The sequence below is a fragment of the Aspergillus chevalieri genome, chromosome 1 (assembly GCF_016861735.1).
Source record: "Aspergillus chevalieri M1 DNA, chromosome 1, nearly complete sequence".
NCBI lineage: Eukaryota > Fungi > Ascomycota > Eurotiomycetes > Eurotiales > Aspergillaceae > Aspergillus > Aspergillus chevalieri.
In genome coordinates, this window is record NC_057362.1 from 4,707,752 (window position 1) to 4,732,564 (window position 24,813).

The window sequence follows — 24,813 nt, forward strand, 5'->3', positions numbered from 1 at the left end:
TAGATCTTTCTCATTCAGGTTTTCATAGTATTGTTCAATTTATCGGCAAGCAAGGCGCAGATGGAGCTGAAGGTGGATTTTCTTTCTTTCTAATTACATACTTCATTTTTGTTTCTCCTTTTATGGCTTTTTCTCATTTCTTTTATTGTAACCTATTATTTGGTGTCTTATTATAAGTCTTAACAGAATCAAAAGTTCATGACCTGATTATAACTGCTATATCAAAACACTGCTGTTCGGTATTATGCGCATGAAAGTATAAGTCATATCCTTCATCTAGTCGTAACTCATGAACCGTCCTCTCCTGCACATTGAATTAGTGAGCTGTTCCCCACCATGAAGAGCACGATAAGTACTTACACTCCAGGTCCTCATCCGCAGCCTCAAGACAAACATCCATCATCTTATCAAGAGCCGCTGACCGTTCCTCCTGGGTCAAACACCCAATCTCCACCAATTCCGTCAAAGCCTCTCCAACCCAGTTCTGACAATTCCAATCCCGATGCTCACGGTCATTTCGCACAGGTGTACGGACACAGGCATCTTTGATCGAAGTCCTTTCGATGACATCTGGTACACTTGCGACATAGATGAGGCCCGCAAGACCTGTGACTTTGGTTGGATCTATACCTTCTGCTTCTTCGAAGTCGAACATGCTCGGTGCACCGACTACGTGCATTGCACTTTGTTGTCCATCAGGAAAGGTGAAATGGATCGCTGTGTGTCGGAACATGACGGTGTCAATGGGGTCGCCGCGGTAGACGGCGATGGATATGTGGGTTGGCATGGCAAGTAACGCGTGGTATTATGGAAAAATCGCGAATATCTCGTAGGGTTGTTGTGCTCAGCTCAGGTACATTCGCTCTTATCATAGATAGAAGACCCTTATCGCTTGATATCATGTGATGATAAGGTAGGGATGACATAAGTCCACATGAGGAATCAAATCTCGAGGCTGGCTATTGAATTGACCAATTCAACTTTTTTTGTATATTTTCTCTCGTTCTCAGAATGTCTATCGTATACGAGACCCGAGTCCCATAAATAGACGCCATGGCTTGGCTACAAGGCGAATATCTGGTTGTGTTTTACGGCTCATTAGCCACTGGTTGATCCCACATTCAGATCTCTATCGAAATTGCCGTACGAGCATTTGACAAAATCTACTTCTATACCTCAAGAATATATAAGTTTGCGGCTTTCTTCCCTTGCGCCATTACTTGATATCTGCGAGAGTCTCGCTGACGTCCTACTTCCACTAGATCTGCTCATACGTCATTTCTATGCCACCGGCCGGGCAACAATTGTCGCAATGCTCACGGAACTACCAGCAGAGATCATTTACAACATTGCACTTCACCTTCCGACGGTCAGCTGCTTGACCAACCTCTCCCAGACATGTCAACATCTTCATCTGCTCATCGCGGCAGAGGATTCACGAATATTCAGAGCCTTCTTGAAGACTCGCTTCCCTTGGATAGAGACACCTCCATTTTGGCGAGATGCCTCCCGTGCTTTGAGTTCTCGCTCGCGAGCCCTCGATAAACATGCGGTGATAGGTCGGTTTGTGGTACCGCCACAGAATGCGATCAAAGTCGGTTCCCACCGAGGCACAAGAGCCGATACTCCTACCCTTGGGTATCGTCCTGCGATTGACTCGTATGAGGTCTGGAATGGTAATCTATGGCCAGACCGCAAGGAGGTTCTTGCCTGGGGTGCTGCGGATGAAATTATCGTCCGCGTCAGACAGACCGGTTCCCACCCGTCTGACAAATGGGTCGTGTTCAATGATTTGGACCATGTTAGCAGCTACGATGATATCTGTGGTCTCCACCTTCTCAAGTCAGATCGCTATTTCCAAGGTTCCGATGACAAAGAGCATCTGATTTTTGGTCGTGTTTGTGGAGAGCTCCATCATCTCTCAATTTCGCCGGGCGACGCAACCCATGACTACGAACAGGAGTTTGTGACGCATGGAACTGAGCTTGAACGCATTGATCTTAGTGATGGCCCGGAGCCTATTCTGGCTGCCCACTTTGAGAATAGCTCCATTGCACTTTACCACACTACGACAGACGAGCCCGAGGTCTACCCCTTTGCGCGGCTTGGCTGCGAAGGCCTCACGCGCAACAACTATTCTAAATTCCTGTCGCCGACTCGGTTAGCAGTGGGCACAGGGCGCCTCGAGAACACATTGTCCATTTCCACGATCACGCCTGATAATGTATCACTATATCGGGAGATCGGCTCCGAATTTCTGGGCTTTGAGGAACGAGTTGGTCTCAATCGGAAGACCAATAAAGTCAGTGCTATCGCACCACTGACTGGGCAAGCTGGAGGGCTGGGCGATGTCTTCCTATCTACTTGGGGTGATAGGGCTGTCAGGTATGTTTTCAGCAATAACCTTTCCACTTTACGTCCTATAAAAGCGTGCAATTGACAACTTCAGACTCCATGATCTTCGCACAAGCAATCCATACGAGGCCATGTACAGAGACACAACGGATGACAACCCCATATATTGCGTTCATCCATTTGGCCACGACCGTTTTGTCGTCGGTGCAGGTGGCGATGCGGTACTCAAGTTCTTCGATCTCCGTATGCACAACCCCTACAGCTATCTGAATGGAAGATATCCATCATTCTCGCATCCCAGTGTCGAGCCCAGCGCGGACAACATGAATACGGACGGGATTCAAGATTCGCTTAGGTACCCAAGGAAGGATTTCTCTCTTTTCTTATCCCATCCACCTCCGGGACTTAAAAGTTCAAACCGCGGGCGCTCCCGGGGCAACCCCACCTCCTACCGTGGTCCGATATACACCATGTCCTCCCCATCTGCATTATCAGCAACGATCTACGTAGGTGTGGTAGATGGTGTCTTCCGCCTTGACTTTGCGTCCTCGGACGACCTTGCCAGTTCTTCTTGTCAATGGTACAAGGATGGTCTTGCCTTGGATCTGAATGCAGATCTGAACAGCTCACCCTCCACCCCGGATAGGGTCTTGGAGCTCTCGGGATACGAGCGTCCAGAGCCTGATGATCTTACGACTACTTCAAAATTGAGGACTCAGCAACCTTTCTGGACCATTTCGAATGATGATGCCCGGAATGAGGTGGTTACGGGTTGGGATCGAAGATGGGAGAGATTGGATAAAAACGCTCCTTGGAGACGTCATGATTGACTGGTTATTCTTCAAACTGTTCAACTTGTAAATACTGTTCAAATCCCATCTAACAGTTAGATCTCTAAATAGATTCATCATTCAAATGTTTATCAAGCTATTTACCCTCTCGACTTAAGACTCCTCAAACGGGCCTCCATTAGTCCAAGGCAGTATCGCAGAGTCGACGAGTATTGTACCCAGGACGGAGATGGAGTCGGGGATGGACCTAGAGGCGTCGTCATTGATTGAATGAGTATTGATTTGAACGCGCCGGAATAATCCTCACGGCAAGACAACTGTACACAGCCATTGCTAAGGGTATAGACAAACAAATGTAGGGCACGCTACCAGTAAGAACCGCACTAATCGGATATAATGGTCAAATACGACATGGCCACAGCTTTAGCCCCATAGTGCAACGGAAGAATAACCGAGAGGTAATGAGACCGCCCGGAGGATATAGTCGCCTTTCAAGTCGCGCAGTTGCTGAATGTAGTCATGAAGTTCTTGAGCCAGCGTCCTTTTTCTGTTGACTGGTCATGCTAGGCCAGGCCTTGTCCAGATGTGTTCCTGGGATTCAATCCATGGAAATGACCTGCGCCCCGTTTTCATCTCGCTTGAACTCATGGACTCGCGGGATTGGAATTGTGATGCTCGGCAATATACTGTAAGTTGCTTGCTTCGAAGTCATGGAGACTGGCGCTTGATTTGATCACTTGGCTTTTGTGGACAATGACCTTGCGTGTTCTTACGGTAGTCGTATATAGCACCATAGGCTCTGTTTCTGTCAGTCAATGTCATTTGGTATCCCCCCCCTTTTTTTTTCAAATACGTACCCTCAACGCATTCTGGATCTTGGGGACTGAGTCCATTTTGCTGATGTTGGAAGAGCAATCGAACTCAAATGCGGATTAGAAGCTCTTCATGACGTGAAGCATATTCACTCGCTGGAAACAGACGACACCCCCCCCCTGCAGGTAACTACAGTTTATACAGAGTTTTCTATCTCTCTGTAAAGTGTATTTGAACTACGTCACTCAACAGTGAGACAAACAGTTGCAAGCCCTAACTCAACCTCCCAACCATCTGCAAAGCCCAAAGATTCCGATCAAACCGCTGCTCCAGCAATGTCTGTTGATCCCCAGCATACATAAAACGTCCTCCCAGACACCACTTCCGGCGCTTCATCATCCGTAAAGCGAATCCGACAAGGGAAAACCTTATACGCCTTCGTCTCATAATACGCAAACTTCCGTGCCTGTTCTACATCCTGTACAAGCCATGCAGACCCAGAGACAACCTGTCCCTGTTCACCGTCTATCAAAGCAGGATAGTCTCCCCATTTAGCCAGCGCGTAGCCGATGATCTTGGCGGGTCGAAATTTTGGCTCTCCCCCTTCTGGGAGGTCTAGAATTCTTTTCAGGGTTGCGGGGGTTTTTAAGATACCGTAGAAGAAGTAGTAGACTGGGTATTCAGGCGGGAGGTCGTGGACGGCTCCTTCGACGTTTGTAAGGTAGTCCTGTGGTGCGAACTCAAACATGGTATAATACGGAGATAGCTCTTCGTTTGGTGGGATGGTTGTCATCTTGTGACTGTTGATGAGTTGTAACATGAAGTTCGGAGCTTCAGCTTATTCATAGGCGCTTATGGACGTGGATATTAGATTATCCATGCTCCGGGAGCTTTCTAGTGTCTTGACTTCTTTGCATTCGTGACTTTGAATAGGGCAGGAACATCGCAGTCAATGGGCTATACACCATGCTCCATTATGCTACCTTGAAAGTAGGAAAGAACTGGGAGAAGGTCATGAACAGGTTCGACCTATGGCAAAGATGTTCGGCTGCAAAACCGCTGCATTGATATTGGTCTACGGAGTGCTATTCTGTCTTCAGCATTATCAAAGTACAACATCCAACTAATTCTTCAAATTTAAATCTAGAATCCATAACCCATAATAAAAACAAAACTTGGAAAAGACATAGCCACGCGCATGAAGGGGACTCGATAAAGCAAAGGAAAACAAAACAAGCCGTATATTCGTTTCGTGTCCAGTCTATTAAGTTAGGTATCGGCATTGCAAAAAAAAAAAAAATAATAACAGACCCGAATCTGCTAGCCCGTAAACGATAAAAAGTAGCATCTAATTTCTTTCTTTCTTTCTTTCTTTCTTTCTTTCTTTCTTCTTGTTGTTGTGCTGTGCGTATGAGTGGGGGGTACAAAAGAGGGAAGGGGGGTGGCAACTGAAAAGAGAAAAGGAAACAAACAATAAAAAAGAAAAACAGGAAGAATTTAATACAAAGAAATAGCTTTCCGGTCAAATGCTTCGCATCCACGCCGAAAATAGTTAAAAGAGGTTTAAAAAAGATAAAAAAGAAAATAGGACAAACCAAAGATCTCTAATAAGTAGCATGTACCTGTCTCACCGCACAGCCAGGAATATCACACAAAATAAAACGCCAATTTGTACAAGGAAATGTGTTGTGCTGAGGGTGTGTCAGCGTTTAAGAGCCAAGTGACAGGCCCTGGAATCGGCTGGTCCAGTCACCGGCGGCCGGAGGCATGCGAGGGGAAGCCGCATAGTCGACAAACCCCGTCTCCATCGGGCCATAGGCTGTAGGGCCGTAGGCGGAGAACGGATCGGGTTGGCCTTGCATGCCAAATCCACCAAGGCCGGCTTCAGGATGGCGAGGGGCCTGGCCGAATGACTGATAATTGTCTGCGTAAGGGTTGCGCAGCATTTCGTTGGCGAGGAAATCACGGTCTCGACCATTGCCGTAAGGGCGTGCATCGTGCTGATGACGCCGGTCTGGTTGCGCCTCTTGGTACAGGGGATTGCTCATGCTACCCGAAGAGGGCAAGCCAACGCCAGGCGGAGTAGCAAACGACGCGGGGTTGATAGCCGACATCCAGATTCTGGTCTTGTAGATCTTGAAAAGATCAGTCACAAGCGAGTTGAAATTGATGTACGAGTCCGCAAAGTAATAGAACGTAAGCTTCTTCCAGTCCCTATTCAATATTAGCAACCCATAGCGTGAAATAAAAGACACAAAAATAGACACTTACATCTGGAATTCAGCATCCAAGATCTCCATATTAAGACGGTGCTCCACAACTTTCTGCTGGCAGACCCGCTTGGCCTTCGCCTCGTTCCCTTCCTTGTCACGAAGCGTCAAAATCTCATGATTTTGGGCCAGTCTCTTAATCAGTTTCGGCTTGATGTCAGCAGGCGCCTCCTGCGATCCGTGAGAACCATGAGGACCCATGCCACCAATAGCGCTTCTGCCATTCAGACCGGGGAGGTTTCCAGACGAATCGACGACGTTGGCACCACCATTCTGGCCCTGGCGAGAGAACATCATCAACCACTTGTAGTGCTCTTCCGCGTACTGCTGCTTGAGCTCACGGGCCTTTTGCAGCGAAACGTTGGCGTGCTGGATGGTTCCCAGGTCCGTGCCACGGTCCGCTTCGACAATGACCAGATCGCCCGGCTTCACCTGAAGGCCGGTGTCTTCCTGAATGTAAAAGACATCCGCGCGGTGACACTTGAAGGTCACAATGTAGAGAAGCTGGTTCTGGTGGAAATGCGCAAGAGGGGGCTGGTGGCGACCATAGCCGTGATGCGGGAGGGAGTAGGTCGAGTGTAGAGATGTAGGGTGACGCGCCTCGTCGGCCATGCGGAGGCTTTGCTCGTGGGAAAAATACGATGCTGCAAATTGACGGGCTTGTAAATGAATTTGTTCCAATCTCATTTCCTCTAACTCCTCGGGATTCAAACAAGGGACCATCTGGGAAGAGCTCTGGTGGTACTCACGGGTCTGTCCTGGGGCATTCACAAGGGGACCATCGGCGATATGGATGTGTTCGTCCTCCGGGCCTCCTAATCCAGTCCTAATGTTCACTGGGGTCTGCGAATCACCAGCAGCGGAGCTGATGGAGGTGTGTCGCATGGGAATATCCGCAAAGGAGTGGCGGCGACTCTGGGGGATCTCTGGGATGCTGTCAAAACCAAGGGAAGTCTGCCAATGAGCCTTTCGAACATTTTCTAAAGCACGGTTTTCCAAAGGAGCAAGCCCAGAAAACTGCTTTTCCAGATTAGCAGAGTGTTCGGAGAAGCGCCTCTTCGGACCGCCAAGGTTGTTGTATCCATGGATGGCGCGGAGCTCATCAAGTTCGTTAACGTCTAAATCTGTCACTTCAGGCACGTTTCCACGAATAGCATGCAAGTTACGAGGTGCGCCACCAACTGCATATCCACCGTTCGCAGATGCAGTTGATCCGCGACGGTCCCTCATACTGTTGTCCATAGCCGCCTGGCGCAAGAGGGCATTCTCCCTGGAAAGCTGCTCAATGGTGCGCGCTTGGTTGACGGTATAGTTCATGCTGCCGTCTGAGCCGTTGGCGCTGCCCTCATCTTCATCATCTTCGTCTTCACGCACACGGTCAAGCGTAGCAGGGTCGTGGCCCAGTTCACCTAGAAGACTGGGACGCGATGAACGATGCTGCAAGGCGGACAGCTGGCTAACACTGTTGCGAGGACGCGCATTGGGATACGGCGCCGCCTGAGCTGCTCCCGACTTGTTGGCCATCAGGGTTAGAAATTCGGGGTCCAGTTGGCCCACTGAGTATGATTGGGACCGGTAGGTCTTGGGAGTTGGGTGAAGAGGAATGGAAAATGGGATACCCGCATCCCCGGACGAAGTGCGGGCGGTCGGGCTCAATAACTCATCCGCCAGATAAGTATTCGAGGTAGTGGGAGACGGAACGATCTCTGAGAGGCGAGGGGGTGGTTCTTTGCGAGACTCAGAATTCCAAATACCCGTACCCCATGGGAATGAGCTACCTCCAACGTGGTTCCACGCGATCGAGCCACCCAAACCTGGACTCGTGCTCCACACAGACTGATCAGTTGCGGGGCTAGTTGGGTTGGAGGTTCCCGACGACAGAGGGGCAGTAGTTGTCAAAGAAGACTTGCGGGTAACGTGTGGAGGGACTTCGTTCAACCAGGACGTACGGCGACCGGGCTTGGGGATGGACACAGAGGAGGTCGGGGGTTGCGTCTGCTGAGAGTGGTCTCCATCATCATCCGAAGAAGCCAGAGCATCTGAGTCGGGGGTTGAGCGACGAACGCCTGGATGGGCCTTTTCGAGGCGAGCTGTCGCATTGGTGGACGAAGCGGGTGAGGTAGTGGATTTTGGCGCCTGTACAGGCTTGCTGGATGGGGCAGCCATGATGTGACGAGCTAATAAGAATCAAATCCTGACTGCAGCAGATACCGCCATTAGCAAGTGGGTTGGATGAGGGGTCGTCAACTGAATAAAACATGGAGAATCCGCAAGCACTAGTAACGGTGGGCTATTTGTTTGGCGACCAGGACCAGGTCATACGATATCATAGCCAGAGTTGCAGATATTCGTATAGAAGTAAAAGAAATAGAAGAGGAGAAACAAACACATAGACAAAGCATCAAAAAGCCAGAAAATCGGTGTGAACTCACCTTGAATTCTTTTTGTCCTACCTTTGGAGGGTGTTGACGTCAGAACATGAAAAGTGGAAAAGTATGGGGAACTGCAAAATGTGGGTGAGTGTGAGTGATCTTTTTCTCAGGTCAAATGTGGAGAAAAAAAAGCACAACAACAGACATTCACTGCTGATCAGGCTGCAGAATTAATGCAACAAGTGAAAACAGAAAGCAAACAGATTAAAGATGAGGTCTATTGGAGCACAAAGCCCTGAGTCTAACATGCAAAGAAACAGGCCAGGATAACTTCACGATGCAGATAGCTGTCAGTTTGGCTGAAACAGAAGCATAAACAATAGGGTATGATGGAATTGAGCGCATAGATGTAGAGAGAAAGTGAAAACGGGAGTGGCAACGAGAGAGCTGGAGAAATGAAACTATACAACCATGCCACCACGATGTGGCAAACATGCGCTCCTTAATGACCTGAATGACTTTGCACCAACCGAACAGGGGAAACAAAAGAGTAGCTTTTCCTTTCGCGTCGTATCAAAGGGAAGAAAGGAATGGGAGAACCGCCCGGGATCTTTCATTGGTAGTCTGGTTCCGTGGATGCACTCAAGCGGCAAGCGGCATTGTAAATTGAACGAACAGATGCAATGATATGAAAGAATTGTCGGATATACTGCAAAAAGGAAAACGACTATACATACCTAAGTTGATTCAAAGCAGAAGCGCGGAATATAGATTGTCAAATAGACAACCACGTCGTAGACAAAGATAGATGATATCACGGTGTTCCTGAACAAATTTAGAGCAGTGTAGTAATAGTGTAGGTTCGTAATCGCGTCTATATCAGCATATACCAATCGGTCAGTTGTCTGTCGTCAATTGAACCCATCCTGGAATACGCCCGAGACTCACCAGTCTAGTCGAAACTTTTATTAGGTCTATATCCCAAGTAGTCGCAAAAGAGAAAATGTTCGTCGTTTCCCATAAAAATCGCAAGAAAAAAAAAATCGAGATAAAGAAGCGACCAGGCTTCCGTTCGAACAAAGATATTCGAGGTAGTGGTTGTCGCGTGAAAGAGTCGAGATGGGATGAATCGGTAATAGAGACCGGATTTTCTTCGATGATCGTCTTTGTATTCGAATATCCGGTATCTATCAATCTCTACCGTCCTATACCATTCAAAGACCAGAATGAAAAGCGTATTCTATCGAGTTCGACTAAGCGCCGGAGAGTCGTTGTCGGACTTGTAGAGAACGGATAGCGTGACCACGGGATAGTTAGATGACGTTGAGAAGATAATGGACTGGTGGTCTGATCAATGGGGCGAGGGTCAACCCTCAAAAGAGACGCATCTTGAAGCGCAAACAAATCTAAAAAGGAAGAAATGAGAGAAATGAAAAAAAAAAAAAAGTTGAGAGAAGACGAGACAATAAAAGACACTGATGGAAAGTGATCTTTTTGAGAGGGAGTGCGGAGTTGGAGTGAGCGGCGCAGCAGCTCTTTCGCTGGGTCCGATCGGGAGTGGTGGTTGGGTAGTACTGGTACTGTATGTAACCGTACTGCGTACTTGCAGATGATGATGATGAAAATTGCTGGATGGAGAAACGGGGAGGAGAGTGGTATATAAAGTAAAGAGCAAAAAAAAAAAAAGAAGAAGAAAGAAAGAAAGAAAGAGTCGACGAAGACGTTGTACAGCGAGAAGAGAGTTCGTTCACGAAGAGGAGACACGATGAGCCACGGGTCGAGCGAGGTCGATAATAATGGTCAGAACCTGAGTTCCTATACTCTTGTACAATACAGAGACACAGAGAGAGTTCGTTAGAAGAGCAGAAACTTATATGTAGAATTCTGCAAGTAATTTGTTAAATAATCCATTCTCTGGCCTGTACATGAACGTCATGCCATCGGTGTACTTTTGCCTCCCTTACTACCAACTAGCTCCATGCACTTAGTACGGAGTACCACTGTGTACCACGCCGTATCCGTACCGTATGTGACCGTATATTACCAAATTGCGGGGAAAGCTCTAGTGTAGCTGACTAATCAGCCCAGCCCGGTCCAGCCTTTTTCCTTTACGTTCCTTTACAACATCTTTTCGCCGGTACTCCATACGATACTGTCGGGATACATTATCCCCAATGCACTGTGCCCAAATATAAGTCCATGATAATCGCCATCGCGGACCCATGGTTACCAGCTTGTTGCTTTCTGTGTCGGAGTACGAAATACTATGGTACTAGTAGCACGGGATCTACCCAGGACGCTTGTAACGTCGGCAGCCACTGTCCACGGATCGCCCCGGGCAAACAGTTGTGACGTTGTGTGAACAAGTTGCATTGGCTCAAGGGGCGGGGGAAAAAGACTCTCTTTGGAGCGACTCCGGTTGATGTATCAGTGAACCCTGGTCTTATTGCACGCGATTATAAGGATTGTTTGCTATCAGAGTTGGTTCCGAGTCTCTTGTGATTCACTCTTACCCCTCTTCTCTGCACCAGCTTCTTCATGCAATCCCCGGCGAATGGCCCGCGCCCCGGTTATTCCATACACATAAAAGTAGCATAAATGGGTATGACAGTTGATTCCTTCAATATAGTACAACTGGTCTGGTGATTTTTCTATCCGATTAAACAAAAACCTCACGTGGTATATATTTCATATGAAACAAACAAAAAAAAAAAAAAGAGAGAGAGAATCAAGCCACCGTATCCAAGCTACCTTTGCCTACTGTACTCGCAGTCGCCTCCGCCCCCTTCTGCTGGCGCAGCTTCTCCTCAAAACGCGCAAATTCATGCATCGAAATCTCTTCCTCCTGATCCATGACCTGCTCAACACCCTGGACTTCCTCGATCTGCAATCTGTTAGCCTGAATTCATCCGTATCCATCAGGATACAAACATACGTAGTGCATAAGCATCGACTCAATGCCATTCTTCAACGTCACTGTACTCGAGTCGCACGTCCGACATGCACCCCGCAACTTCAGCATGACAATGCCATTCTCAAAGCCTCGAAGCTCAATGTCGCCTCCGTCTTCCTGGATCGCAGGTCGAATCCGGGTCTCCAAAAGCTCCTTGATCATGCTGACAACCTCCTCTTCATCCTCATTATAGGCCAGCGATTCTTCATCACCGCCTTCCTGACCTTGTTCCGCAGCGCTCTTTTCCACAAAGTTGACGATCGGCTCGCCGGAAGTCACGGTTTGTGTGATCATGCTGAACACTTCCGGCTTGATGTGCGCCCAGTTCGCATCGCTCGCCTTGGTCACTGTGATAAAGTCGCTTCCATAGAAGACGGACGAGACGCCGTCGACGTTCAGCAAATGTGCCGCCAGTGGGGAGGGGTGAGGAGGCGCAACGGTCGACCGAGGAGAGAGGTATTCGATAAATGTAGTCGGGAAACCTTCGGGAAGAATGGGGTGGTTGGGAATGAATTTTAATGCCTAATAGTGCCTCTTCATCAGCAACAGTTCCCATTGTTAGAATCAAAGCTAACAACTTACATCCGGGTTGGGTGTGTTCTCCGTCTGAATAAAGATGGTGCGCTTGCTAGTCGGCGAGGGCCCATTAACCCGGGAATGGGCGGCAGGCTGGTGACGGGGCCGCAGCGCCGGTCTGTGTCGAGCCTCAGAGGCAGTCATCGCAGGCAATCGTGCCGACTGGTGGACAGCTCTGTAAGAGCCCAATGCAGGGCTTCTAACCGACCGGGAAGCCATCTCGGCGGCATTCCACGGCTGGGCCGCCAGTCTGGTATTGAAGATTGTCCGCCTGAGCATGATTCCGGATACTGAGCTCACTGGCATCTTGATTGTATGTACTTGTGACAAAGTTGATGAGTAGTTGTTTTGAGGCGAGAGTTGGGTGAGTTCAGGATATTTTTTGCCCTGTCCGGACTCTGACGCAATAAATCCCACGTGAGTGGCTATTCCGCGGGAATCTAATGCTGACTAACGGGATTCAAATGCGCCAATCAGAACAATGCTATTTACTACCGCGAAACGAGTCGAGTTCAACTCAACTCGAAAGCTCGAACTGGAACTCGTTTTTCAATTCATCTAACTCATTGAGAACTCGCCCGTAGCCCGGAGTAACAATGGCCTCTTTGAAAAATGATCTCCCGATGGACAGCACAACCCATACACTTTTGTGCCCTCAACTTCTTTAATTTCCATCGCAATACATTGAAGCCATTTAATAACCATCATTCGATCGAGCAATGAATTTCCGGCCCAAATCCTTATCTGACCGAAACTGGTGTCTCTGATTCTCCGGCCTGCGCAGCCTGGCCAAGAAAATAATTGATGGTAGTACATGGATTCTTTCTTGAAAAAACCAGAACAGCTCCCTGAATTCAAGCCTTCCCACCCAATTGAGCGATTACGAAAATGATGCAGAACTCGAGTACGAACCTGATGCCTTCTTCTGGGAGAAAGAAGATAGGGGGGCGATCAGATCCTGAATGACTATGAGAGCATTGATTATTACATTGACGCCTCATTTGCTACCGAGCAACAGTACCTCATCCAGTGGAAAGGTCTGTGCACTTTAAACTCAAGGCGCTCTCTGCCCAGTTCAGACCTACTCCCTATGACCGGGCTCGCAAGCTTCATCGGTGCTGGTACAATAACCTTGTCCGCACACCTTGGCCACAAGACATCACTGAATGGTTGAGTGGGAGTCATTCCTTGATGATGTGCATGGCGCAGGGGAGCCTTCGCTAGAGGCAAAGCGTTCTTCAAACCGAGAGGCGATCCTCCGCTTCATTGATGCTTTCGCTCCTATTGATACCTTCTACGCTAGACGCTTTGCAGCAATGCAGGTTTCTAAAAATGACAGCCTTACCATCCGTGATGTGCTCAGGGACTATGACAGACGCCATGAGTGCCAGCTGCAGGAAGCGTGTTTTACCTCGATGCTCCACTTAGGAGTGTTTCTCTTGGATGATCAGGAAGTAGAATAGAGTCTGACTACGGCAGTGATATGTGATACAAACTCCTAGGGTGGGTTGACGCTATTATGTGGCCGGTTTGCATGGGTTAGTACTCAGATTTAGACAAACTATTATTATTCTAGCCATAAATCTGATAAAGGTGGACATGGAGCATCCACAATCCACTATACCTTGGTCTCTGAGCTATGTACAGTTACATAATAGGTACGGAGTATATTGAACTTTTCCAGCAAATGATATCTCCCAAGAGAAACTAAGGAAACAAAAAACACAATCAACTAGAATCAAACTGATTGGCAGCTTATCCGCTCATACTTCGAAAAATACCGGTGTCAGTCACGCACAAGCCATGTTAAGCTAACCCTGTTTAGACACTGAGTGCGAGGTGTCAATCCCCATCTCCACCCACCCACGCCATGTTTAAAACCAACCCCGTAGACCCCATACACCCATCAAAACAACTTCGACTCCCGTTAACTAAATGCAGCAGATGCCTCACCAGCTGTTATATTCTGTTAATACCGCTCATCAACATGACTGTAACAAGGAATTATCTTGAATTTTGCTCAGGCGGACTAGGCGACTTCCTCTTCTGCGACAACCGATACTGTGGCCAGACCATGTCCTTCAGAAACACGCCGATGGCGAATCCCACTTGTGGCAGATACATAAATACCGCTTGACACCATTTTATCTTCTCGCTCGACTGCTCGACTTGGAAGAATTGTGTGCTCTGGCTTAAGGGTGATAGGAGCAGTTGTCCGCCTAATGCTTTCATGCTTGGTTGCAGGCAGTATGCTGCGGCGCGGCAGACTTCTGTGGCATAGACGTCGGTTAGAGCGATAAAGTCGGCTCGGTTCTGTGTATCGGCTGCAGGAGGGGTCGGGGTTTCGACGGTTTCGATGGACGGATAACATGGGGATGCTGTGGAGACAGGGCTTCCAGACTGGCTGAAATCAGGGCTGAGGAAGTCGAACAGTTGGTTGATCAAGGGATAAAGCAAGACAAGGGTTGTCCAATAAATCAGGTGTGATTCAGCACAGCTGAGCGATGGGAAGTTGAGAGGCCGGGGGAAGAAGTCTTTTGGAACGGCGGTTCTAAATCCTTTTAGGATACTGGCATCGCGTGGGAGTGAAGACGGCACACCAAGTTTGGCTTGCATCCAGATGCAAGTATTGTGCAGCCTGTCCTCGAGCGACAGACACGAGTGTAACAAGCGTTCTCCTACTCGTCGAGAGCCTCTAGCCATATATCCCTGGTCCAGAAGAGTGTCTACTTCCTCAATGAGAGCCGTACATTCGATCAATATGTCGAGGAATATATCGATGGGTTCAGGTGGAAGTGCGTTTTTGTCTCCCGGGGGCTCACTAGATCGAGTCGGGATGTTATAGCGCCATGCTGCTTGTCGTTTCCCAATCGCATCGCACAGCTATAACGATTAGCCATCGACCCGCAAACACAAAGATGACAATACCCACAATGACAAATCTGAGCTGACGGAGGAATAGGTTTTCAGCAACAGCTTCCTTACTTCGCCCATCGCACTGCTTGATCAAGGCATTACTTCCCTGTACATGGGCCAGCCATGCAGGAAATCCGGATGGAGAGCAATTGATCAACTGGCTTATCATTAGCGACCAACCCTTGCAACAACACCAAGAACCCGAGCCCGCGCGACTTACTTCATATACTTGAAAGATGATTGTGGTATATAAGAGGTCCTTACCCAAGCCCTTACCCATCATGATCTTCGAATGGAGGAGTTTCATTGCTTGGCTGTAAAGCTTGGTGCTGTACTGCAGCAACCGATCGTCACGGTTGTTCTTTGCGACAAATGCCGAGGAAAGCGAGATGACTGCCCTATCCAGGAGCGGGCTGCCTCCGACCAGGTCTGGGAGAGTCTCATAGAGACTCTTATGAGTCTTTAAGAACTGCGCGGGGGGTAGGAAACTATTGATGAAAGACGCCAATAATTGAGATCGCACTTCGGGGCGAGCATTAAATCGAGGGAGCTGCTGTATAGGATTGGTCACAACTATTGCCCCAGCAGACCTCTGCGCGATTTCCTTCTCTTTTGGCCTCTGGACGACCTTTTGCGAATCCTTGGCCGTTGAAGCAGACTTATGGATGAACACCCTCTGCCTTTCATAACCGGTGCAGACATGGCCATTCTTGACGCACCGAAGACATTCGGGCTTGGCCTCATCGCACTACACTGACTATTAGTCCTGCGCATCTAAGACCGGCAACGCCGCAAATAAATCCGTAGTCCAGGGGAATCTCACCTTGACTTTCCTCCGCCGGCAGGTATTGCACCCGGTTGATTTGAATGGAATACCACCCATGATTCAAACGGTGGAGATCGGTCATCATTCCATACCCCGTAAAATTATGTCAACAGGCCAAAGACATCACTCAATTGATCCCTGTCGCTGTATGTTTTACCCCGTAGTTCCCCTCGATCCTCGATTGGCGAATGGTGGCGATGTTTTGCGATCCTTCACGTGACATAATCGCAGAGATTCCTCTTTTAAGCGGAACCAAGATCTGGACCTTAATTTCTGACGCTCGGACTTTGGCACGATATCTCGACGGCAGGGCATCAAGCTTAGATACTACATAGCTAGCCGGTTTTGCTGGTTTCTTTTGACGCACATGGACAGCCAGGTCTGAATTTAACAAGCAGCAACGCGGTTTTTCTTTCGCGAACCAGCACTCCACGGAGTCATATCAGTGCTCGACATCAAAATGGCGGTTACTTGTGAGGTTTGTTCTTCGGAGCAATCCAAATATCGATGCCCTACCTGCGGGCTCATGAGGTACGTCTCCTTCACCAATTTTGCAGAAAATTCAGATTCAGTACCTTGGGACATCTCTAACTCGACCAGCTGCTCGCTTGGCTGCACACAATCGCACAAGATATACTGCACACCAAAGCCTCAGGAACAGACCCCCTCGGATAACGATGACCCTCCTCAACCCGAAACAGACACGAACGACGACGCAGCATCAAAGAAGCATGAAGACGACCGTCCCGACCCAGCGGCAGTGCTCAAATCGCCAGACCTTGAACCCCTCTTCAATCGGTATCCCCAACTTCGGGCGCAATTGCGCGATATGTACAAGACCACGTTAGAGGAGGAATGGGTCGAGCTCCAATACCAACCTCAGGCAGGCCGGGGACGCGCGAATGCAAGAGGAGGGAGAGGAGGATATCGCAGTCGGGGACCTTGGACCCGGGAGAAGGGGTTCAACCGGGGTCTAGGGAAAGTGAGGAAATATAGGGAACGATGTGAGACTGGGCTGGAGATTGGGAAGGATGCGGAAGGGTTCATGCGATTTGTCGCGCTTGTCAATGGCAGTGGCAATGGTGATGATCCGTCGCTGTCCCAGGAACCGGCGTGATGGGGCTGGATTAGGAAAATGGATACCCCTGGGATACGTTGTTTCTTTTTACAGGACTCCGATCACCACGTGGCAGTTGGAGAGCTCTGCCATGCTATTATTTTCCAGGTACGGAGTGACCGGTGGCAAAGGCGAGCTGCGACAGCTTTGCTGCGGATTTACGTTATATGTGGGTTTGCTGAGCGGTGGCAACATTTGATGAAGCTACGGAAGATGTGCTCTGAAGATGATCATTGGTAAAGCTTTATTTGCACACAGGCCACAACAGCAAAAGACCGGCAAAGCCCGCATAAAATACAGAAACAAAACGTGGGTCAAGGCAGTGTCTACGGAAATGAAGAAGAGGCCACGACACATCTTCAAGCCCCAAATTTCGGATCCAGATCCACATTCTCTCAAATCCAAGCCAGGCAGCCCGCTGTCAATTGACTCAATTCCAGTTCTGCTCAAGCTGAGCCTTCTCTGCCGGTTTGTATTCCCCGACCCACCCCGGCATTAGAGTGTTTCCTTGTTCGAAAAAATGGGTTCGGGATCGGTTCAGTTGGCTGGCCTGGATCTGGATAGATTTCGCCCACTTAGAAAGAAAAGAAATGGCCCCAGTTTCGGCCAACTCATGTCTTTGGAGATTTCGGCTAGATTTTAGACATCAATCACGACGGCGGTGTGCTCCGTCGAGGATTCCCCGAATAAGTGATTCTGACTCGTTAGTCGTGTGATGGATTGTCTGATTTGGAATCGCCAAAGCACTCCAGAGTACGAAGTACTTGAACAGTTAGTACTGCATCCTGCGTGTTCAGAGATACAGCGGCCAACCCGAACTGGTCCGAGTGTCCTGCTCCCTGTACAAGCATGTACATACTCAAGTTACTATGATGTATGCCAGTCCATTAATTGGAACGAATGCGATTGGGAGATTATTAGACGAGAACTTTTTTTTTCTTTTCATTCTTATTTGCTACTCGGGAGGAATAGAGTTTGAAAGAGAGGGAAAAAAAATTCCGCAAAGGATTCTCAAAACGGGTGAGCAAAAAAAGTAAAGAAAATTCACAGGGTCATCGTCAGCTCCCGACAAGCAAACATCTCTGCCAATGACTGTGAGTCTATATAAATCGGAAAGACGGAGCAGTGGTGTTCAAACAAAGTGAAAGCACGCAGGACAGTCGGATTTTCTGTGTGGACAGTGGACAAGTGAGAATATGCAGGCAGTCTCGTTTAGATGCACGTACCAAGTAGCGAGGATGGAGCATCACTGGAGTATCTTGTCCGGACTGAGGGAAAGAAAGAGGATGCTTGACGACGAAGAAACTCTGGCGATCTCAGCCAAAGCTCAATCATGTTCTTTTTTTTTTTTTCTCAGCCTGCTCCGTACACCTGCTACATATTAGCCTTAACTATGCAGATATGGTTGGTGAAGGGCGGCGGGGTATCATCATAAGGAGACTTCCTTCCTTCGTATCTTTATTGGTATAGCACATGAATATCCTTCCTTATTCTCTCAACTTTCCTCTTTCTTTAACATTTATTTTGCTCCACGCGAAGATCCGTAGGGGCGGACACACCGTGGGGATAACAAGTACAGTAGTAGCTGGATGTTATTATTGTTGTTATTGCAGTGCAGTATTTCTATTTGTCCATTTGCCTTCCTGTCGTCGTTCCTTCAGAGCGGGTTTATTTATATATTCACTTTTTTGCTGTTATTATTACATTATCAGCCATTATATTACTGCATATTTGTCGTTGCGGAGTGCAGTGCCGGGACAGCGTCCGGAGTACATTTTCGCTTCCGACTCAGTGAGACTTCATCTTCCCGCTTGTCTCGCTCAATTGCGGCTCATTGCTGACCTTGACTCTGTTTCATTTCCCGTCAGTTTCCCCGTCGGACTTCTTTCAGTTTCAGTCAAAGAATCTCTGAAAAAAGAAATCAAAGCCCGAGTCGCGGGGACCGGTTGATCCCACAAAGTTGCGGCTCAGAACCACTGCTTCTATTACTGCTACCACTACTGCGAATATTCCTCCCTCTTCAACTCTTCCCACGTTGGAAATTTCTTGAGCGACAATGGATAAGCCGGTTGGGCCTCAATTTCTCACCTAGTCAAGTCACCACTTGCGCCCTCCCGATTTTGTTCGCCGTTCGATTTCGTTCCCATTGATTCCCCTGGCGTCGCACTGTCCATCTGTTCCGCGCAGATTACTCTCCTCTATACCACCTATCGTTTATTGCCAGCACCTACCACCCTCTCTCTCCTACTTGCCACAGTCATCCCTCCCCCTTGGGCTATCTCCCAAGCATGACTTATCAGCAGATTCGGAGAGAGCGTGCTTCCAGCGACAAAGCCCAGGGTCTGCCATCGGTTTCCGTTCCGCAACGTCCTAGTCTCCCCAGCAGAACCAATTCCGCTCCGGTTGGGGCGCTCTTTCAACTGGATTCTTCCTCGAAAATGACATCTATGACGACCAAGGATGCCGGCCCGAAGAAACTTGTACGACAGCAAACCGTCCCGGAGGAGGAAATGTTGTCTACTGCTGGGAGCCCCACCGCCATCCCGCAGCGTGTGAGCGACGAGGTATGGTTTACTTGGATTGAAGGAGTATCATACGGGGATCTAGGCTAATTGTGATATCTCGGGGTGATACAGTCATTGGTAAAGCCGGATCTTCCCCATGTGACAATTGCCGTTGCCGGTTGTGACGGGGCTGGCAAGACGACATTCATCACCAGTGCGCTAGATATGAGGCAGCCGTTCAAGGGCCGACAGACAACGAAGAAGATGTCATTAGATGGATCCGTCTATCTGGTTCGCGTATTGGAGCTGTCAACCACGGAGATCATGCCTGACCCCAAGGGTCCTGTCTGGCCTCGCTTTGGCAGTGACCCAGCTCCTCCTACAATAGATGGTGTACTCGTCCTACATGATATCACCCAGCCGTCGACTTTCCCGGAAACTGCGAAACTATTAGGTGCGTCTATATTACCGTTATCTGCCTACCCCGGCAGAGTGTTGCACATTGTCCACCGTTTGAGTCAACAAAGAGTACTGTGGCTGATTGATGGATCATTTTGCCTTCGCAGATTCCGTGGCTGCCTCTTCACTTCCGTTTGTAGTGCTTGCCAGCAAAAGCGACGTTATTCCAACTCATAATGGGATCCGTGACCCTGTCCTCGAACGATATGAAATCCACAAGGCAACACCGGAATCACCGCGATCGCAAAAGATGTGTATAGCACTGGTGTTGCGATCTGTTGTTAACAATAAGCGTGGTAAGTACTGTTCTTTCGCGCGGGTTTGCAATCTGGAGATTTGGACCGCATTGCTTGCTTGTCTTTTTTTTTTTTTTTTTGGCCCTTATCTACGACCTCGCACGCAATACATCATGTCTTTCCTAGAAAAGCAGCTTCTCACGCTCGTTGCGAACCTTGGGACAATCCCCCCTTTTTGGCGGTCTACCCATGGTCGCGCTAACCTGCGGCACGGCCTGAAGCTAACCCCAAGCCCCTCTGCGCACCGTGGCCCTTTGTCTCGCCCACCGATCAAACGTGGTGGTGGTGCAGCATGGGCCCGACACTAAAAGCCATTTGTATCCCCGTAGCTTCAGGGATTTGATCATAGTGCTGACGGTTCTTTCACCTCGATCTAGACATTGCGCTCTCGCATAACGGCCAAGCAAACAAAGCCGTCACAGGGAACTCGTCGCAAACCTCGTTGCAAGCGAATCCCCCCATCGCGCACGGATTTCCTCATCACGCTCGTCCGAATCAAGAAGCAGCCGCTGGCGGCCCAACAACTACTAGTTCTACTGCTCCAGCTCAAAGAGCAGACGGAAGCGGTGAGATCCGCGGGCCCACGGACCAGCTGAATACTAGCAGTGGTGCTACAAGTACCGGTGCTACCTCGAACGCCGTTTCAAATAATGCGCATGGCTTATCCAGGTTCGCCCGGAGCAATTCGAACCCTATGCGACCGCAAACTCCACCTTCTGGGACTCAATTGAACCCGCACGACCCTTTGGCCTCGGACGGGAATTCACCCAACAAGGATCAGTATCTCAATCGACAACAACGACTACATACCGAGTGGCGGAACAGTGGTAGCTCGGATGCTTTCGACAATTTCTTGGCTATGGAAGAGGAGATTGTTGGACCGCGGAGTGCTCCGCCCAGTCCTGACGGGAGCAGGGACAAGAGCAACGACGGGGCTTCCAGCGATGTCGGTTACACGTTCGACGAGCTCGTTGATCGCCTGGTGTCGCAACCGGTGTCAAGACAGGACTCAAAATTTGCGGCCATATTCTTGTGTCTTTACCGCAAATTTGCGGCCCCTGCACAGCTCCTCAATGCGCTGATTAAGCGGTTCGACCGGAACGAAAAGAACAATACCGACCAGCTCTCGCGCATTGCCGATCAGCTCCAGCTACTAAATGTCATGGCCCAATGGGTGTCGGAGTACCCAGGGGATTTGGCCCATCCCCGTACCCGGAAGCGGATAGTTGATTTTGTCTCGACACTAGAGCGTAGCCATTTCTACATGTTTGCTGCGAAGGAGGTTAGCTCATATCTTGAAATCCCGGCGGAAGATGACGATGTGGGCTGGCCATTTTCGGACACCGATATTGAAGAATTGAATATCCCGGATACCCCGTTGGTCAGCTCGGGTCGGAACTCGCCATCGACTTTCCTCGGCGCACCAGCACCTACCCCGCAGGAGGAAGAGGAGGAAGAAGAAGATCCCATCTACAACCTTAGCGCGGTGGATTTGAGTGAGGGGTTAACGGACCCATCAATGAAGCTGTCTGGACCACCATCGAGCTCGTCACTGGTTGAGAAGCCCGGCAGCATCGTGAGCCAATCTTTTACGCTAATGAGTACTGAGGCTGCACAGAAAGAAGCTCACCATCTGGAACTTACGCCAATGATTCCGATTTCCAAGATCATATGGCGGCAATTCATGGATTTTTCAGACGAAGACGTTGCGCGGGAATTGACACGGCTCGACTGGGTTATGTTCAATTCATTCCGGCCACGGGACCTTGTGCGCCATGTTAGCATCTCGGGGCCGGACAAGGATAAGATTAAGAGTCTGCAGAATGTCAATCGAATGATTAAGCAGTTTAATCATTTGGCTTTCTTTGTTGCGAGCATGATTTTGCTTCGCGACAAGCCTAAGCATCGGGCGAGGGCGCTGGAGAGGTTCATGAACATTGCGTTGGTGAGTTTCCCCTATTATTTTTCTTCCCGACCAGCAAACTAACCAGTCAGAAACTGCGCCGTCTGAACAACTACAACTCCCTAGGAGCAGTAATAGCCGGGATCAACGGTACACCGGTCCACCGACTCTCGCAAACCCGCGACCAGGTACCCGTCCAGGTCCAAAAGGATTTCATGAGACTGGTTATCCTCATGGGAACTCAGAAGAGCCACTTTGCCTACCGACTGGCATGGGACAACTCATTCTCCGAACGAATCCCATTTCTTCCACTACACCGTCGCGATCTCGTTTCTGCCGAAGAAGGGAACAAGACCTTCATTGGCGAAGGCAAGTCGCGGGTCAACTGGAAGAAGTTTGAAGTCATGGGTGAAGTCGTGTTGTGCATCCAGCGGAGTCAGAAGACGCCGTATTCCCAGATGCACAGGTACGATGACATCCAACGGTTGATTCTGGATATCAAACTGGCTGGTGATGAGGAGGTATGCTCCACCTTTCTACCTCCTTCTCTAACCTTCTTCTCTGACATCGTCACTAACAAATACAGGAACTGTATGCGCGCAGCATGCACGTCGAACCATCAGCCGGTGGAGAAACCGGACGCAAGAAGTTCGGCTGGTTACGCTCGTGACCCCTTCCTTTCCCCCTTTACCCTACCCTACCCTTCTTTTTACCTCATCTACCCCAGCAGTATTTTCACTGTCATATTTTACTTCTTTCAACGAAAAGTTAAAGCGACGGCGACGGGTTTGTTTCAGTTTCGCATATCTATACCATACAGTTGTGATGCCGATATGATTTTTGACGCGATGGGATGGGTTTTATGCTCTTCGTTTGGGAGGTGATAGTGTTTTAGCGATTGTACTTTGTACATATGGAATACATAATAATCAGCATTACCTAACTGGTAGACAAGACAGTAAGTCTCTGGACTGCATCTGGGTACATATCACGTGATAAATACCTCCGATCATTCTCCGTCTTCAACTCCCGCTCCCTTTACAGTCAGTCAACCTCACCTCAAAACAAAACAGAAAAGCACACAAAAAGAAAATACCAAAATGCCCCTAACCCCGCACGCCCGCTCGACCTACCGCGCCCTCCTCCGCGAACACCCGCGCCGCTCCCTCCCAAAAACAAACCCAACCGCTACAACCCCCCTCCACGCCCGCCTCCGCGACCACTTCCGTGCCACCGCGGCAACGCCGCAATTCACAAACGTCGCGACAAACCCAAACACACATGAGACGGAAGAATGGGAGAAGATGAAGGGACGGTTGCAGGAGGCGGAGCAGTTGGCGGTTTATGCGAGGGCGCAGAGGACGTATGCGACGCTGTTGGAACGGTATAATCCTGGGATGAGCATGGATGAGGAGGAGAGGATTAGGCTTACGGCTAGGAGGGTGGGGTGGGATTTACCGGTTGTTGGTGGGGGAGAAAAATGATCTTGTGATTTTGGGATAACGGGTAGGTTTATGGGGTGACGGCGAGGATACTGTTTGCAGGATAATGGTTGCTGAAGTACTACTGATCAATGCTTGGGCTGGGATACCTCTTTATGGTCATGTATTATATTATGTTCTTATCAATTTTTATGGGGTTTCTTTGGTTATGTATTTGCATGTGAAAGCAGATATGTCTTGGAGTACGGACATAAAGGAATGCATTATCTCGTTGATGATTATCTGCCATCAATATCCACTATCTAATGATGTAGGTTGGCAATGGCTAGCTCTGGGTTGTTGGCATCGAAGATTCGAGTGCAGATTCATATCTTGACCGTCCCGATTTCAATGCAGATATATAGGCAGTTCTCGCTCGACTGTGGCTTTGGTTTGCTTGCTTGATCCGATGGTTACGGATATCGCATTGTGTGGGATTTGGCTGGACTGACTTGATGGTATCAAGTCCTGATGCAGTTCTTTTCATATGCCAGTCCGGTGGTGAACTGCTCTGTCCATAGTTGAATGGATATGGACTCGAAAAAAGCCCAGTTTCTGACAAATGAAAAAAAGCAGAATGGCTTAACCAGATGTCAACTGAACCTGCTCCATCTGCCTCATAAGCGTTGAACTGCTCTCCTCATCCTCCATCCCAACCCCAACCTCAATGGCAGTCTTGGGCCGATTCTTATTAAGGCCCTCCAGCAACGAACAGGCCTTGCAAATCTTCTGACTCGAGATATACCCGCACCGCTCACACTTGCCCATAGACTGCACTTTCACCTGCTTCGGTGTCCGGCTCTTATCGGGGTTCTTGGTCTTCTTCTTCGGCGCTGCTGCTGCTGGAAGCTGGATCTCCGTTTCGCGGGATGTTGCGATTTCATCTTCGGCGAGTTTCTTCTCCATCTCGGCCATTTCGCCGCCGCTGGAGCGCCCGTTTTGGCTACCGCAGCCTCCAGGTGTATCGTCCTCTGCTGCTACAGCTGCGGCGGCGGGTTTCTTGGTCCCCCCATTAACCTCCGGAGGAACAAGCAGCGCCATATCCTCGCCACTCTTCACAATATCCAGAATCGAGCTCGGCCTAATCTTTTCCAAATCCTTAATCAACGTCCTTGCACTCCCCCGAAACGCTTCCGGCGAGTAAATACACTCCGTACTGAAATAATCCAACTTCTTATGAT

General features: G+C 49.1%; 9 protein-coding genes across 9 annotated transcripts; 4 read left to right on the top strand and 5 right to left on the bottom strand.

The window, feature by feature from the left end:
• Positions 1-302: 302 nt before the first annotated feature.
• ACHE_11614A (uncharacterized protein) lies at positions 303-787 on the bottom strand (the record flags this gene model as incomplete). Its single annotated transcript, XM_043276203.1, has 2 exons — positions 303-304; positions 361-787. Coding segments are annotated over 2 exons (429 nt in total).
• A 525-nt stretch (positions 788-1,312) lies between these two features.
• Positions 1,313-3,185, top strand: ACHE_11615S (uncharacterized protein; the record flags this gene model as incomplete). Its single annotated transcript, XM_043276204.1, has 2 exons — positions 1,313-2,385; positions 2,450-3,185. The coding sequence occupies 2 exons, from the start codon at positions 1,313-1,315 to the stop codon at positions 3,183-3,185; spliced, it is 1,809 nt and encodes a 602-aa protein (XP_043132735.1).
• A 1,090-nt stretch (positions 3,186-4,275) lies between these two features.
• Positions 4,276-4,752, bottom strand: ACHE_11616A (uncharacterized protein; the record flags this gene model as incomplete). Its single annotated transcript, XM_043276205.1, has 1 exon — positions 4,276-4,752. The coding sequence occupies one exon, from the start codon at positions 4,750-4,752 to the stop codon at positions 4,276-4,278; it is 477 nt and encodes a 158-aa protein (XP_043132736.1).
• A 916-nt stretch (positions 4,753-5,668) lies between these two features.
• Positions 5,669-8,395, bottom strand: ACHE_11617A (uncharacterized protein; the record flags this gene model as incomplete). Its single annotated transcript, XM_043276206.1, has 3 exons — positions 5,669-6,173; positions 6,231-6,873; positions 6,979-8,395. 3 exons carry the CDS (start codon positions 8,393-8,395, stop codon positions 5,669-5,671), a joined length of 2,565 nt encoding a protein of 854 aa, XP_043132737.1.
• A 2,934-nt stretch (positions 8,396-11,329) lies between these two features.
• On the bottom strand, positions 11,330-12,436 carry ACHE_11618A (NifU family protein; the record flags this gene model as incomplete). Its single annotated transcript, XM_043276207.1, has 3 exons — positions 11,330-11,485; positions 11,537-12,076; positions 12,137-12,436. The coding sequence occupies 3 exons, from the start codon at positions 12,434-12,436 to the stop codon at positions 11,330-11,332; spliced, it is 996 nt and encodes a 331-aa protein (XP_043132738.1).
• A 1,698-nt stretch (positions 12,437-14,134) lies between these two features.
• Positions 14,135-15,929, bottom strand: ACHE_11619A (Zn(II)2Cys6 transcription factor domain-containing protein; the record flags this gene model as incomplete). Its single annotated transcript, XM_043276208.1, has 4 exons — positions 14,135-15,013; positions 15,063-15,203; positions 15,267-15,794; positions 15,870-15,929. 4 exons carry the CDS (start codon positions 15,927-15,929, stop codon positions 14,135-14,137), a joined length of 1,608 nt encoding a protein of 535 aa, XP_043132739.1.
• A 403-nt stretch (positions 15,930-16,332) lies between these two features.
• On the top strand, positions 16,333-16,989 carry ACHE_11620S (zinc finger HIT domain-containing protein; the record flags this gene model as incomplete). The annotated part of the gene is made up of 2 exons (XM_043276210.1): positions 16,333-16,403; positions 16,473-16,989. The coding sequence occupies 2 exons, from the start codon at positions 16,333-16,335 to the stop codon at positions 16,987-16,989; spliced, it is 588 nt and encodes a 195-aa protein (XP_043132740.1).
• A 2,729-nt stretch (positions 16,990-19,718) lies between these two features.
• On the top strand, positions 19,719-22,821 carry ACHE_11621S (putative Ras guanyl-nucleotide exchange factor RasGEF; the record flags this gene model as incomplete). The annotated part of the gene is made up of 5 exons (XM_043276211.1): positions 19,719-19,947; positions 20,060-20,248; positions 20,626-22,193; positions 22,244-22,672; positions 22,738-22,821. The coding sequence occupies 5 exons, from the start codon at positions 19,719-19,721 to the stop codon at positions 22,819-22,821; spliced, it is 2,499 nt and encodes an 832-aa protein (XP_043132741.1).
• A 430-nt stretch (positions 22,822-23,251) lies between these two features.
• Positions 23,252-23,635, top strand: ACHE_11622S (LYR motif-containing protein; the record flags this gene model as incomplete). Its single annotated transcript, XM_043276212.1, has 1 exon — positions 23,252-23,635. One exon carries the CDS (start codon positions 23,252-23,254, stop codon positions 23,633-23,635), a length of 384 nt encoding a protein of 127 aa, XP_043132742.1.
• Between the last annotated feature and the right edge of the window lie 1,178 nt (positions 23,636-24,813).